The 17,160-nt window shown below is 37.8% G+C and overlaps 1 protein-coding gene across 6 annotated transcripts in view; it reads left to right on the top strand.

The window, feature by feature from the left end:
* Positions 1 to 17,160, top strand: part of UNC13B (unc-13 homolog B) — an 837,582-nt gene that overhangs the window by 475,772 nt on the left and 344,650 nt on the right. For all 6 annotated transcript variants that reach the window (XM_033936000.1, XM_033936018.1, XM_033936037.1 and 3 more), the window contains one exon: positions 14,540 to 14,614. In XM_033936000.1, the coding sequence (XP_033791891.1) occupies positions 14,540 to 14,614 (75 nt within the window). The remainder of the gene's footprint in view (positions 1 to 14,539; positions 14,615 to 17,160) is intronic.

Genomic DNA, 17,160 nt, shown 5'->3' with positions numbered 1-17,160 from the left:
GAAATAAGGAAGAAGTAGGGAATTACAGGCCGATAAGTCTGACTTCTGTGGTAAACAAATTAATGGAAACACTTTTAAAACAGAGAATGGGAGGAAAGGAATCCAAGATGACGGCAGCCTATGACTCTCTCTCCTGAGTTCACTGATAGCATTTTCTTTCTCTTACCTCTACAAAGATGCCACATACTAAGCACAAGGGGATAGTTTGGGTTGATCCCTCGATACCATGAACTTCCTCCCTGATGCAGCAGTGGTTGATTCACGAGTTCATGTCAATTTTGAACTCCGCGGAGTTTCCTGGCGTGATGACGACACTGTCCTCCACTCGAGGAGAAGTGAAGGATCTTGCCTGTGAAACATCTCTGTCTCCCCCTTTTGGTGTTCCACCACAGCGCCCTGCTTCACACGCAGCGATGTCTGAAGAGCCCTGCCAAATGGAAAGTGCTTGGGAAATCCCAGTTCGAGGGGAAGAAGCAACTAGAGCAACGAAGGAGCAGGGAGAGCTGGGAGCTGTCAAAGAAGCTCTCTCTTGGTTAGACTTCCGTTGGTTACAGTGGAGAGTATCTGGGATGCTCTCTGCAGTCTAAATGCCACTGTAACTAAGTCTTCACGAGAAGTAGCAGCTTTAGTAAGTACAGTTGATTCTTTGGGACTTAAATTAGAAGGGGCCAAGGAAGATTTCTCCAGCAATTTAAAACAAGTAAATGAAAAGGTGGAGAAGCTTCAAGATTTAACTGTTGGACTAATTAAGGATAAAAATCAATTAAATCGCAAAGTTGAACAATTGGAAAATTTCAATCTTCGTTTGAATATACGCCTTTTGAACTTTCCTAGGTCTCTGGGGGGTTTCTCCTATTGAGATGTTTAAAAAATATTGTGTTGAATGTTTAAACTTTTCCCCTGAATGTTTACCACCTGTTAATAAGATATACTATTTGCCATCAAAAAAAAGAAGTGGGTAAACCCAGAGGCTGAACAGGTTAACTTAAATGCTGAAGGTATATTAAATGTTGCAGATCTTTTAGAATGAACTGTATCTGAAATCTCTGAAAGAATGACATTGTTAGTTGCGTTGGTTTTTGAACAAGATGTAAATGCAATCTTTTGTTCATATTTTCGATTTCCACAAGTATTGTTCTTGGGGAAAAAAGTTTTAATGTACCCTGATGTTGCTAGACAGACACAGGAATGTAGGAAATTGTTTCTTGTAATGAGGCCTGAAACAGTCTCTTTGGGAGGTACATTTTTTATTAGCCTACCCCTGTAAATGTCTAGTTAAATATTTAGAGGTTAATATATATAAAAAATAAAAATAAAAAATATATATATATTCTCGAAATCACCAACACCATTACCACAGCCCAAACCAGAGACATACCAGAACCAAAGAATCTTCCACTCCACAAACAAAATGGAAAATTACATATACAAAACCACACTTGCCATCCTAATACTTTCACTACTCATTTCCAACTGGCAAACCACAGGATATCACCTATCACCCATCCCAATTCTGACAACAACCTACAGACAACCACAACCACCCAGAAAAATCCACACCACGAGAACCCTAACATCCTGCCCACTGACCAGCCAAGACCACATTCCCACCACCTGGGGAAAAAGACCTCCACCAAAGCACAAGACTACTACTCAAAAACAACTCACACCACCAAAAAATATCCTCTACCTTAATTGCAATCCTAATTCCAACACAAAATATACCTCGTTAACCTGTGCCTACATGAATATAAGATCAATTAGCCCAAAAGCAAACCTAATTAAAGACTGGCTGACTGAAGAACAACTAAGCTGTCTCTTCCTAGCCGAAACCTGGCTAACATCCAATTCGGACCCATGCATAACCGAATTCTGCCCCAAAGGGTACAAATTAGAGCTGGTTTGTCGAGAAAACAAACGAGGGGGAGGACTAGCTATTCTAGTACAAAACAACCTCAACCTAAAAGTTCTACACAAACACTCAACCCCTCACTTAGACCTTCTTGCATGCCAACTCTCCGACAATACACTCACAGACACCTTGAACTGTCTATTATGCTACATCACTCCAGGAAAATGGAACACTTCAAAACTTGAACTCGAAGAATTCATATTCCAGAACTCTCTAACCTCCACATACAATTTGCTCCTAGGAGACATCAATCTCCACCTCGAGGACCACACATCCAAACAAGTAGACGATATACTCTCATACCTCGACGCCCTATCCTACCAGATCCTCAATCCTGAACCCACGCACGAAAAAGGCCACCAACTTGATATAGCAGCATTCACGTCTCATAACCTCCACACCCCAAAAATTCATATCACCAATGGTACCTGGCATCCCTCTCTTTGGTCAGACCACCACAAATACACTTTCACCATCAAATGGCCTCAAAATAACACAAAACCCAAGCCACAAAAAACAACCTTCAAATCTAGACAGAAAATTGAGCCTGCCACATTCTGGGATAAAGTTGACCCTATAATCGCCCCCATCGACCCAACTGACTTCGTAAATCACTGGCGCATCCTAAGTGAAACAACCTTGAACGAGCTAGCCCCTGAAAAAACCAAACATAGAACCTGCAGATCCTCAGACAAGTGGTTCGACTCCGAACTCCTCCTACAAAAAAGGCATTGCAGACAACTTGAAAGATCTTGGAGAAAAAAGAAAAACGATCAAACCAAATCCGCTTGGAGAACCCAAATCAAACTATACAACATCAAACTTAAAGAAAAGCGCAAAACATACTACTCTAAACTAATTGGCACAAACACCTCTGACACAAAAACACTCTTCAACTTAGTAAAAAAACTTACGGACACAAACCCATTCCTTGCCACTCAAGGCAATAAACCACCAACAGCTTCTCAACTAGCAGACCACTTCAAACACAAGATCACTACAATCAGAAATACCTTCAACAACTCAACCACCAAACTCTACGAGATAATAACCCCCACAACGGAAGAAGCCATATCTGCAGACAGAACATGGACCACATTCCCAACCCTACAATGGTCTGATTTGAACCGACTATACAAAAAATACAGCCACACCTCATGCGACTTGAACTACTGCCCATCGTATCTGCTTACAAATGCCTCCCTTAAATTCAAAACCAACCTCATGCAATGGATTCAAAGCACTCTCATAGAAGGTCAATTCCCACAAGATCTTGGAGAGATCATAATCACACCCCTACTGAAAGATCAAAAAGGCCCTATAGACGCTCCTACCAACTACAGACCTATCGCTTCGATCCCATTATATGTCAAACTGATTGAAGGACTTGTGGCTCAATACCTCACCAACTACCTATTTGACCATAATATACTTCACTCCTCTCAATCAGGATTTAGATCTCACCACAGCACGGAAACACTACTAGCAACACTACTAGACATAGCCCGACAACACCTCAGTAAAGGACACAGGATCCTAATTATCCAACTAGATCTTTCCGCCGCCTTCGATCTAGTCGATCACACCATATTACTCCAGATACTTGATGCAATCGGGATCTCAGGGGTGGTTTACAATTGGTTCCAAGGATTCCTTAAAACAAGAACGTACAGAGTTAAGACAAACAACACGAAATCTAACCCATGGTCAAATCCATGCGGAGTCCCGCAGGGGTCACCACTATCGCCCATTCTATTCAATCTCTTCATCTCCTCCCTCGGCACCACTTTAGACAACCTAAATGTAACATCATTCAGCTACGCAGATGACATAACTATTCTCCTCCCCTTTGAAATCCAAGACCACACCTCAACAGGACACCTGGAAATAATTCTGGATGAAGTAGAAAAATGGATGACAAACCACAAACTGAAACTAAACTCGGACAAAACCAAATTCCTAATGCTTGAAACGGACAAAAACCCATCCATAACAGACCTAGAAATTAAAGCAACCAAATACCCAATCCAGACCTCACTCAGAATCTTGGGAGTGCTGATAGACAGATGCTGCACTATGCAGACCCAAATCAACAAAACTACCCAAAAAGCATTCTTCACAATGCGCAACTTAAGAAAAATAAGGAAATTCTTTGACAAAGAACACTACAGGATAATTGTACAATCCCTGGTACTAGGTCTCGTGGACTACTGCAATATCCTTTATCTACCATGCCCCACAAACATGATCAAAAAACTTCAAACTGTTCAGAACACAGCCCTTAGACTAATTTACTCACTCGGAAAATTTGACCACATCACCAATGCCTACCTAGACTCACACTGGCTACCGATTCGAGCCAGAATTCAATTCAAACTATACTGTCTACTCTTCAAAGTAATTAACGGTACTGCACCCACCTACCTAAATGACCGCCTAAACCGTAACCTTCCAACCAGAACAAGAAGAACACTGACATCATTCACATACCCACCACTCAAGGGTACTCACCGCAAAAAGCTTTATGATAGCCTCCTGGCAACACATGCTGCAAAACTCGAACCTTCCATCACCAGATTGTTAACCACAACATCAGACCTCAAGACATTCCGTAAAGAAATCAAAACACTGCTGTTCAAAAAGCATATACAATCTACCTAACCTCCCTCACCCCATCCCCCAAGAAACCAAAACACTGCCGTCCAAAACATCTTCCGATGTTATTAAGTCTTTACTATCATTCTGTTATTAAGTCTCTATCCTCAAACTGTATTCTCTATTGTCATGTACCATCCTGGAAATGTCCAGTTCTCTTCTTATGTAATCCGCTTTGAACCGCAAGGTACAAGCGGAATAAAAATCACTAATGTAATGTAATGTAATATGTATTTTATTCTCCTGAGCAACTTCGAGCCTTCTTAGACTTAAAGAAATTGGCTACAGGAAATGTTTAGTGCCTCCTTACTGCTTCCTCGGACCTTACCACCCTCCTACATCGACGAACCGAGACAGGACTCGGACATGGGAGAGCACTCCGCCCCTCCCCATCGCCACTAATCGCTGAGCCAGTTGGAAAGCTCAGCAACTCAAAAACACAAAATACCCGCTCCTTCCTCAGACCCTGAAGAGACCATCAACTCTCAACAAGCCTAGAAGGGAAAGATCTTCCCCACCTCTACCCACTACTACAATAGTCACCACACTTAACACCACCATGATAACCACAAGCAATCCTACTGATAACCCTGCTCCTAACCAACTGGAAGACAACAGCAAACAACATCTCTCCAATATCAACTATAGCAAATTCCAAGGGAATTACCTACCCAACCAACCTGGTGACTCATATTAGACAGAAACTCAAACTATCAGACATACATATACCAACCCACCTCACAATCAACAAGAAAACCGACAAATCCATACAAGACCAAAACACAACCCCACCAAATATCACTCATAAACCCGAAAACAACTCGCAACATACCAACAGACTACACCACTCTCACATGTGCATATGTGAACATCAGAGCCATAGACCCCAAAACAGAACACATAAAAAACTGGATAGAAGAAGAAAACCTGGACTGCCTTTTCCTCACAGAGTCCTGGCTTACTTCTGACTCGGACCCCAGAATAACTGAAGTTTGCCCAAAGAGCAACAAGATAACAATGGTCTGCAGAGAAAATAAAAGAGGAGGAGGAATTGCCATCATAGCCAGAAACACCATAAACCTAAAAATACAAGACAAAACAACCAACCCATATATGGATCTACTAGCCTGTCAACTTTCAAGCACTAAACTCAGAGGAACACTAACATGCATGCTCTGCTACATAACCCCAGATAACTGGAACACAGCAAAACCAATATTTGAAGAATTTATATATCGAAACTCACTAACGACAACCTACAACCTAATCCTAGGAGACTTCAACCTCCACCTTGAAAATCAATCCTGTAAACAAGTAGAAACCTTATTATCATACCTCGAGGCCTTAACATACAAAATTCTAGACCCTCAAACCACACATGAAAAATGACACCAACTCGACATCGCAGCCTACATGTCCCAACAACCCACACAACCAGAGATCCAAATGTCTATCTAAGTTACAGGTTGTGTATAGCAAGCTAGTCCAGGTTTTTCCCAATTCCAGGGGCTTTCTCTCACCATATAAACTGCCTCACCATTTCTTTGAATAGCTTATCTTTATTTTCTTTTCCTAAAGAGTAATGATTTGCCATACATATAAATTTTAGGAACATGATTATCTTAATTAGTGCATGTCTCCCAGTTATTGAAAATGACATCTTTTTACACTTCCTGCATAGTGCTCTTGTGTCTTCCAGTTGTCTGTAGCTTTAATCTTATACATCGCATATTGAGTATTTCATTTTGGCCCTTACCCACCACAGGCTCCTCCTTATCATTAAGAGCCCATTGAAATTCCCACCTTGGTCAGTGAATTCCATTACTTTCCCAATATCCTGTTTTAGTCTGCTCATAAATAGTAACATGCTATCCACAAACAGATTAATACCATCACTGGGTTCCTTATCTTCCATAATCCAGAACAATATAAACAAACCTTGTCCCTCTCTACTGCAGAAAGTCCTTTGTAAACTGCCTATTAATTATCAACTACTGTCTGGACCCACTTTATGAAATCCCCTTCTATTCCATGTTTCTGTAGGACCCAGAACAAATTGCCCCATAAGATTTTGTCAAGTGCTTTTTCCACATTAAGGCTCACAAATCACTTCTTCCCCTTCCCAGTGCCTTTAGAATATTTCCTGCCTTGCACAAATCGTACCTTATTATCATAAATTAAACAAGTTAAATGAGTGGCCAATATGAATGCTAACAATTTAGCAGTGATACAGCCCATCTCCTCTTGATCGTTCTCTGGAAGCACTGACCTGATTCATAGCCTAGTACTTAAAGGCTCTACCACCATGTTGGTTAAAATATTTATAGAATTCTGTGCCCTAGCAATCTAGTACTTGAGATTTGGACAGTTTTAAAATTTTTGATGGCTCTCTGTTTCTAAAACTGTAATGGTTCTTCCGACGGCAGTATTCCAAAGCTTAAAATAAGAGCCATTAAAAACTGTCCTAATCTATAGCAGGTGCTCTTCAAGGACAATTGAATATCTGCCCATACAAATATGATACTATCCATTGGAGCTTGACCTGATTCTATGCAACGAACTAATAATATCATATTTTAGTATAAGTATAAACTATTCTATTGGGGGCTTAAGACAGAAAAAGTATTAGCTAATTTAGTTTGGGGTCTCTAGACAAACAGATAATTACTAAAATTAAGAATTTTGCTGGATGGTTACATCAAAAACTTTGGAGGTTGCACAGAATTTTATAGAGTTCTATAAAGTCTCATATACCCCTCCTTGTACAAAACCGTGCAAGTGTTTTTTAGCGCCTGCAGGCACGCTGAATGCTCTGCGCTGCTCTGACGCTCAGAGTTCCTAAGAGCATCGGCGCAGCGCAGAGCATTCAGTGCACTGGCTTACACGGTTTTGTAAAAGGTTGGGGTGGGGGAGTGGTTAGGAAAAGAGTGATATGAATCAAAAGCAGTTGAAACTTCTAAAGGCAACCCTTTCCCATGTGTGAAAGTAATAATATTCTGCTTAATCTCAGAGAAAGCAAAGTTGCCAACCTGTAGTTGGTGTTCCTTGAGGACAGCAGGATATCAGTTCTTATAAAAACACACTGGCATCCTGGAAGTTGATGTATCATAATAACAGCTATATACAGAACTGCAACAACATAAATATAGAAGTCCTGCGGATATATGGTGCACCACTCTAGAAAGGTCAGGAAACTTAGTTTACCTTTCTTCAGGTCAAACTCCATTGGCTAGTGGTATCTATTATCATTAAAGAGCACATTATCCTAAGTTAGAGAGGAACTGATGATTAGTGTGATAAGCATTAGTTTTAATCAAAGTTCTAATTTCTAAAATTGTAAACTGTACCCACCAGGACATTAATTCCCCCTCCCCCCCAAAAAACACAACCTTGTGAAATCTTTGGTCAGAGATGCTCTCAAGTTGAAAGCACTCTGAACACTGTGATAAGAACAAATTTAAAATATAAACATTTCAAAAATTAATGTTACAAATCTGTTTTTAATGATTTGCATTTGCTAAGATTCTTTGGTATCTATTACGAGGGGGTGCTGAAAAGTTCTCAGCCCAACCAAGAAGAGAATGTTTCAGACCATTGATTGAAGCATATCCACGTCAATGTCAAAACAGAGATTTTCATTTTTGCAAATTGTCACTTAATTAAATCTCTCTTCATCTATAGTGGCAAAATAACTCAGAATTTAGGAAGTTGGTTGGTTGGGCTGAGAACTTTTCAACATCCACTCATAATAAATGTATATGATCAGTATAGGTTATTCATATCTGACTGGTACCCCAATAATACTGGAGCAGATAATGATTCAGAGTTACTTAACCGTCCTCTTTATTTCAGAATACTCAGGAAATACTGCTGATAATAACAGTAGGGTTGTAATGTCTCCTGCTGACCTTTTAATTATCCTGTCCAATTCTTGTTTTCCTATGTACTTTTGAGCTAATTTGTGTTAACCGGTTCAAGTCCCATTTGGGAATGGCCCAGTATATAAGACTAAGGATTGGATTGGATTGGTTGTAAATAGCAATGTGTGTATATAAACTTGTTAAATATTAATTACATTGACATATATTTTATTGTATTATGCTATAAAATATAGAATCATAATACAAGAAGGATTGAATAGAAAATTGGATGTCTTGTTTAAAATTAAAGCTGAACACCGAAAAAACAAAATTCTTTCTAGTGACAGCCTCTAACTCTATTTTTTTATTTTTTTTTAAATCTTTATTCCTTTTTATTTCTTTCAACAAGTGTACAGTATTATTACAATTAATTTACATAACACACTTGGCATTCTTAAACAATATTATTATACATGTTTTTATTCCCCCCCCCACCTCCCACCCTTTTCCATATCAATAAAATATTCCTTCCAAATTTATATATAATTATACATCCCTTTTTGATAATACAATTAATCTGACATGAAATCTGTCCCTCCCCCCATCCTTCTTCCTCAAACACTTTAAACATTTTATTATACCCAGTAATGCACAACAATAAATATCCCATCCTATTACATATATCTCCTTATTTTTCATAACAACATATTTCCAATATTTTTCCCTCCCTATCCCTCCCATCCCATCCCATTTCTATATATTATCCCCTAAGGAAAAAGAATAAACTTTACTCGTTATAATATTCAATTAATGGCCTCCACACCTCTTGAAATCTTTTAAAATACCCTCTCTGTATCGCAAGAAATCTTTCCATCTTATACATATGACAAACTGAGTTCCACCAAAAATTACAATTCAATCTAGAACAGTCTTTCCAATTAGTTGTTATCTGTTGAATTCCCACTCCCGTAAGAATCAACAATAATTTATTGTTTGCTGCAGATATTTGGCATTTGGCCCTCATACACATTCCAAAAATCACTGTGTCATAGGATAAAGCCACATGACTCTCCATCAACATATTAACTTGATCCCATATTGATATCCAAAATGCCTGAATACATGGACAATAAAATAAAAGATGGTCTAGAGTTCCAACTTCAATTTTACAATGCCAGCATCTATTAGACTTAGAGCAATCTAATTTTTGTAATCTAGTAGGGGTCCAGAATGCTCTATGCAACAAAAAGAACCATGTTTGCCTAATAGATGCTGACATCGTACCTTTAATTCTCCAAGACCAAATACGTGGCCATTGAAATGCATTAATCTTATGCTTAATCTCAATGCTCCAAATATCTCTTAATCCATTTTTAGGCTTCTTATTCAAATAATTAGATATAATTTTATACCACTTTGCGGCCTGGTGACCCAGAAAATCTGCCTGGAAACATAAGAATTCTAAGCTGTAATGATCATTTAAAGATTTCCATTCAGGGAACCCCACCTGAATAGCCTGCTTCAATTGCAACCACTTATAACTTTGTTTTTTATTCAGACCATATTTATGTTGCAATTGTGAAAATTCAAGCATCTTACCATTATCAATTACTTCCGTTAATGATCTTATACCTGCTTTAATCCAATCTTTCCAGACAACCTTAAACCCGCCTATTTGTATCTTGGAGTTTACCCAAATAGTCTGTTGTTTCGATTTTAAAATAGAATCAGTAGTTAATTTGTCTACAAACCTTAATGTTTTCCAAGTATCCATTAATACTCTATTGTCCTTACGTATTCTAGGCACTTTTATACCAAGCAAAAGATCAAGCCTAAGTGGAAAGATAAGTGATCTCTCTCCACCCTTAACCACTCTGGTAATTGTTCCAAAAGCTCTGGGAGGACCCAATACATACCTTGGCGCATGATATAGGCCTGATGATACCTATAAAAATTGGGAAAATTTACCCCACCCTCCTCAATTGGTCTTTGCAAAGACACTAAAGCCACTCTTGCAATTTTACCCAGCCAAATAAATTTAACCAGAATACTATTTAATTTTTTATAGAAAGACCCCTGAAAAAACACTGGTATCATTCCCAATTGATTGCAAACCACAGGCAAAATCATCATTTTAACAGTTTGTACTCTTCCCCACCAGGACAAATGTAAAGGATTCCATTGCTCACACAACTCTGTAACTTTTTGTAATAAAAATTTTTCATTTATTCTCATTGTCTCTTCAAGTGTTTTATTCAGCCAAATACCTAAGTACTTCATTCCATCCTCTTTCCAAATAAAAGGGAAAGAATCAAGTATACCTTTTGTACAATGCACATTTAAAGGTAAAATCTCTGATTTAGTCCAATTTATTTTGTATCCTGAGAATTTTCCAAATGTATCTATGACCTTCAGTAGACATGGGATTGTTGTTTCCGGATTCCTCAAATGAAGCAAGATATCATCTGCATAAGCGGATACTTTATATTCCACTCCAGCACATGGAATACCCTGTATGTCCTTTGCCTGTCAAATAGCTAATAATAAGGGTTCAAGAACTATATCAAAGAGCAAAGGAAATAATGGACAACCTTGTCTAACTCCCCTCTGCAACTTAAAAGCATCCGAAAAATTATTATTTATATATAAGCGAGCAGTTGGGGAGCTGTACAATGCTTGTATCATTTGTATAAATCCCGATCCAATACCAAACCATTCCATAGCTTGATACATGAAATTCCATTCTACACGATCAAAAGCCTTCTCAGCATCTAGTGAAACCGAAAAAGCCGGATCATTAATTTGTTTTGTTAAATAATACATCTGAAATGCCAGTCTAGTATTATTAGAAGAGTGTCTTTGAACAACAAATCCAGTTTGATTCATTCCTATTATATGCGGAAGAGCTTTAGCCAATCTTAATGCTAAAATCTTAGCTAATAATTTACCATCTACATTTATTAAAGATATAGGCCTGTAGTTTGAAACCAATGTTGGATCTTTATTTGGCTTTGGCAAAACAATAGTTAAAGATTCTGCCATAGTGCCTGATATACAACCTTTATTCAGTTGATCCTGATATAATTTTAATAAATACGTTAATAGGGAAATTTGAAATTCTTTATAAAACTCTACTGTAAATCCATCTCCACCTGGAGCGGTCCCAACTCTAAGGGATTTCAATGCCATTTGTAACTCTTTTAATGATATAGGTTTATCTAAACTTCTTTTTATATGATCAGGAACCTTAGGACCTTCAACTAAACTCAAAAAATCCATCCCATCTTTCTCTTTATTTAAATAAGACTCCGAAGAATACAATGACTTATAATATTTTAAAAATTGTTTTAATATATTTCCAATTTGAGAATGAGAATTTCCTAACTCATCTTTAATTATGCTTATTTTCTCCTTCCTTTTCTTTGCTTTTAAATAATTTGCCAATAATCTTCCAGCCTTATTTGCACTACCATAATACACCACCTGCTGAGCAAAAATATCTTTCCTTACTAACCCAGAGGAAATTTCATTATATTCACATTTTTTTAAACACTATTTGAAATGTCTCCTGTTCCCATTTATTAACCAATTTTAATTCCAAATTCTTAATTTCTTTTTCCAAATTCACATATTGTTTTCTTAACAGTTTCTTTTTATATGCAGAATATGATATAATTTGTCCTCTCATAGTTGCTTTGAAAGCATCCCATAAAATTCCAATCGAAATTTCCTCTAAATCATTAAGTCTAAATTATTCATTTATTTTATTTTGAAATTTTGTGCAAAATTTAGAATCAGCAAGCAATGTATTATCAAACCTCCATACAGGTTTGGAATTATCTGGATCTACTAAGTTAACTTCTATCCATATACCACCATGATCAGATATTACTATTGGTTCTATGTCAGCTTTTATAACTTGCTGTACCATCTGATCTGAAACAAAAATATAATCAATTCTTGAGAACAATTGATGAACATGTGAACAAAATGTAAATTCCCGATCATTAAAATGAAGAATACGCCATATATCTTTTAAATTGCATACTTGTACCATATTATCTAATCCCATTGATTTCATTATTCTACTAGGCTTTTTATCCATTATTGGATCTATAACAGCATTGAAATCCCCAGCCACCACTAAATTAGTAGTAGCCAGTGGTAAAACTAATTGTTGTAGAGATTTAAAGAATTCACTTTGATTCGAATTAGGTGCATATATATTTAGTAACGCCATTGTATTACTGCCCATGCTCATGTCAACAAGTAACCACCTTCCTTGAGGATCTGCCTTAACCATATTAAATGTTGCTGGACATTTTTTATTAATCAATATTGCAACTCCTGCCTTCTTTTTTACCGCTGGTGCAAATAAACATTATTTTATCCACTTATCTGTCAGCTTCATAGACTCTGTTCCAGACAAATGTGTCTCTTGCAAGAAACATATATCTATATTTTGTTGTTTAATATATTCCAATACCTTTTTCCTTTTTATAGGGTGATTAATGCCATTTACATTCAAATAAAAAATTTTAAAACCCATTTTACAAATAAAATATAAAATACATATATAATCCACTCAAACATAAAATATACATTTTTTCTTTTTCCTTAAACCAATATATGAGTCTCCCCCCTCCCCTCTTTCCCCATCCCCCCCTCCCCTCCCCTAACACAAATGCAAACTTCGAAACGCACATATTACTGAGCAAAAAATAAACTCCCCACAGGCAATAACATACTCATTTTTCTTTCTCTAATCTTTCAAACAACCAACACTAAATTCTCCTGCAGTCAATCCATTCTTCAATACCCTAAATATCCATATTTACTATAATTCTTTATTATATACTTCCCCCCTCATTCAAATTTCCAAACATTCTTCCATCCTATACCTCTAATATATTTATAAAAGGATATACCCAATATTTCGGAAACCATTTCTTACAATATATACCCCCCCAAGATTAATATTATTATTTTATTTTTATTTTTTTTTTTGTCTAACCTAAGTTTCTCACAACTTCAATGGAACATACATCACTCCATCCTATAATATTCATTTTTTTTTTTTTAACCTTACATCAAAAGAAGGATCAAACATTTCAACCAAGCAGACCTCATATTTTTAAAACTCTCATTAATTTTCATTGCATCTTCAATCTATTACAGTCTATTCTCCATTCTGCACAACTGTAACACTTGTACATTTTCATCCTCTAACTCTAAATTACATTCCATAACCTTGAGGGGAAGCATACATCCTTTATCACCAACAATCAGAATCTTAGGCGTGCACTTGGACAGACAGCTATTGTTGACTGCTCAAATCAATCATGTTACCTGCAAAGGATTTTGCACTCTTTGGAGACTTAGATCCATCAGGAAATTCTTCAACCAAACACCTTTTACTCTCCTGGTCCAATTGCTAGTGCTCAGTATCTTGGCTACTGCAACATCATCTACCAATCTGGACTTTGCAGACATGTAACTTGAAAAAATTTGATCACTTAACCGCTTTCTACAACAAACTCCACTGGTTAAAAATTGAGAATTGGATATTTTTTTAAAAATTTGGTTGTTTCTTCTATAAGGCCCTATATGGTTTATTACCTGATTACTTCACCAATCATTTCTTGTTTTCCAGTCCCGGGTAGACCTCTTGACCCCGGTTACTCATTTCTTTCCTATCAGTTAAAGGTTTCACGCATAAGAGATTCATCAATAAATTCTTATTCTACCAAGCAGCTTCTAAAGATCCAGAATGGAGTCATCTGGTCCATTCTTCTACAACATTCATGCATTTTAGGAAGTTCCTGAAAACACACCTCTTTCCCAAACCTGACAACCCAGTTTTAAATTAACCCTTGTTGACCCAAGAATAGACAACTTTCACTCATCATCTTACCCCATCACAAACCTCAATTTTTTGTTTGTTTTTTATACGTTTGTAAAACTGTATTCTAATTTGTTAAAAATTACTGTTCCTGATGTTTTTTTACTACCCTGTACACCGCCTTGAACCGAAAGGCTAATGCAGTATATAAATCAACATTTATGTTATGTTATGAAGTTTCCATTCAATAACACAACATTTTTTTGACAGTCACTTGTTCAGTCCCGAAAGGCAGGAATTACCTCAGCTATGGCCACCCGTACCTCACTCAAGGATGAAGATCTGGTAAGGAACTTTGAAGAGTAATAGTGAGATGAATGTGTTCAATGTATATCGGAGAGAATATCAAGAGGAATGTGGAATTGTAAAAATAGGGGACAGAGAAGAAATAAAAGCAAATTCTTATATTTTATGGATAAGAAGCCAAGAATAGTGTATTCCACATAACAAAATCCTTAAGTATTTACAGATAAGAATGAGTATTATCATGCCTTCCCTTGGCAGAAGGGTATATGGAGAAATAAAATGATATCCTACATTTCTGTCCCAAGTCTTCCTCTTTTCTTTGTTTCTTCATTGTAGACAATATGTTGAAATGTTCAACTCAGTTTGCAGCAATGGTCTAAAAAGGAATTATTCAGAAAAGAATGAAAAATAAAAGGGAGTAGATTATGATGCCTCTATCAATCCATGTTGCAACATACCATTGCAACATGGATTGATAGAGGCATCATAATCTACTCCCTTTTATTTTTCATCCCATCTCTAAAAGATATAACAAAACTTAGCATCCCTATAATGAGACAGACCAAGGGCTAGATGCACTAAGAGGATTGGTAAGACCATGTGGATGTGAAACAATCTTATTTTTTTGGCCGATTCAGAAAGAGCAATTGATACACTAAAAAGTTTGCATTCAAATGATTCACGTAGATGTTAATTGTAATCCCCGACTCTGCCATCTGATTGACTGCTGTAAGAGTGACTCTTACACATTCGCTGAGCCAGCAGAGAAAGCCCGAACAGCTGAGAGGCAGGGGAAGCCCCCAAAGGAGGCTCCTGCCACTCAGCTGTTTGGAGCAGGAAACCATTTTTTTTCTTTATTTTTGTAATGGGCACAAAATCTGCCCCATTAAAAAAAAGAAAAAAATAAGCCCCCCCCCCTCACCTCCCCACCGATGGCAGCCCTCCCCAATGAACCGACGAATGCGGCACCGGGAAGACCCCCCCAATCATGCTACAAACAAATGGCAGGAGGGATGCCCACTCCTTGGGAGAGGCCTTAGGCATCTGGGCCATTGGCCCCTTCCTTTGTATCCCATGACACAAAGGGAAGAGTCTAAGCTAATCAGGGCCATTCACAATACCCTCCACACCCTTCAAAATCGCCTTCTCAATCAAATCAAGCAGATTCATTCAGCCTCATGAGTGGTCACTCAATTTGAATATATTACTTCAAGATTCTTCACTTGGGGAACTCCACATATAGATCTGTTTGCATATCCCAGCAACCACAAACTTCCACACTTCTGCTCCCATCTGTACTCTCCTCATTGTCTAGAGTCTGATGCATTCCTTCTAGACTGGACAGACAAATTCCTATATGCATTCCCTCCAGTTCCTCTGATAGGGAAAACTCTGTTCAAGTTGTGGCAGGAACCAGCCACCATTATCCTTATACTGCCATAGTGGCTAATATAGCCCTAGTTTCCTTTTCTTCTTCAACTCAGTATCAGGGATCCGATCCCCTGCAAATCTTTCCAAATCTATTGTCTCAGAACAAAGGATCCCTCCTTCATCCCAATCTTCAGTCTCTGCATCTCATAGCCTGGTTCCTGACTTCCAGTGCATAGAAGACTTCAATCTGATCCAGTGTTAGCCATCATAGCTGCCACCAGGATGACTTCCACACAGAAATGCTACTGCTTCAAGTGGACTCGCTTTACCCTCTGGTGTTGTCTGCATAACTTCTCTCCAGACACTTGCCCCTGTCATCAGTGCTGGATTGCCTTCTCTATCTGTCCAACACTGGTCTCAAAGCCACTTTCATATTTGTACACCTCGGTGCTATCAGTTATTTTCATGTACAGAGAAAAAGAGAAACATGACGGCAGATAAAGGCCAATAGCCCATCTAGTCTGCCCATCCACAGAACCATTATCTCTTTCTCTCTCTGAGAGATCCCACCTGCCTATCCCAGGCCCTCTTGAATTCAGACACAGTCTCTGTCTCCACCACCTCTTCCGGGAGATTGTTCCACGCATCTACCACCCTTTCTGTTAAAAAGTATTTCCTTAGATTATTCCAGAGCCTTTCACCTCTTAACTATTTGGCACCGCACCCACTTATCTCTTGAAACACTTGGTCCTACAGGACAAACTTCGCTTCTTACGCAGAACATTACTGTTTACAATTTCCTACTCCTAAGAGATGTCAATTCAAAAGGTTGCTCGACAAGACACTTTCCTTTCAAGCAGAAATCTGGAACAATACCTTAAGTGACCTACTCCTGAATTCATTGTCATACCATACATTCAGAAAATCACTAAAAACCCACTTATTCGACAAATTTGTTTAAACGTCCAGACCATCCAACTCTATCTCTACTTACACACTCCTACTTCCTATTGCCTGAGTAATCCCACAACACAACTGTTCATACGCTCCTACTCGGTGCTAATGATGTAATTTCACTGTATACCATACTGCCTTTCTTCTTGTATATGGATATAAATAAAGCAATTATTATTATTAACATAGTTTAGTAAAAGGACCCCTTTGTGTGCTGCCATTGCTGTGTGTAAGCAGTACAAATACTTGAATACCTGAAT

This window comes from Geotrypetes seraphini, chromosome 1 (assembly GCF_902459505.1).
Source record: "Geotrypetes seraphini chromosome 1, aGeoSer1.1, whole genome shotgun sequence".
NCBI lineage: Eukaryota > Metazoa > Chordata > Amphibia > Gymnophiona > Dermophiidae > Geotrypetes > Geotrypetes seraphini.
This window is presented reverse-complemented; position numbering and strand designations above follow the sequence as displayed.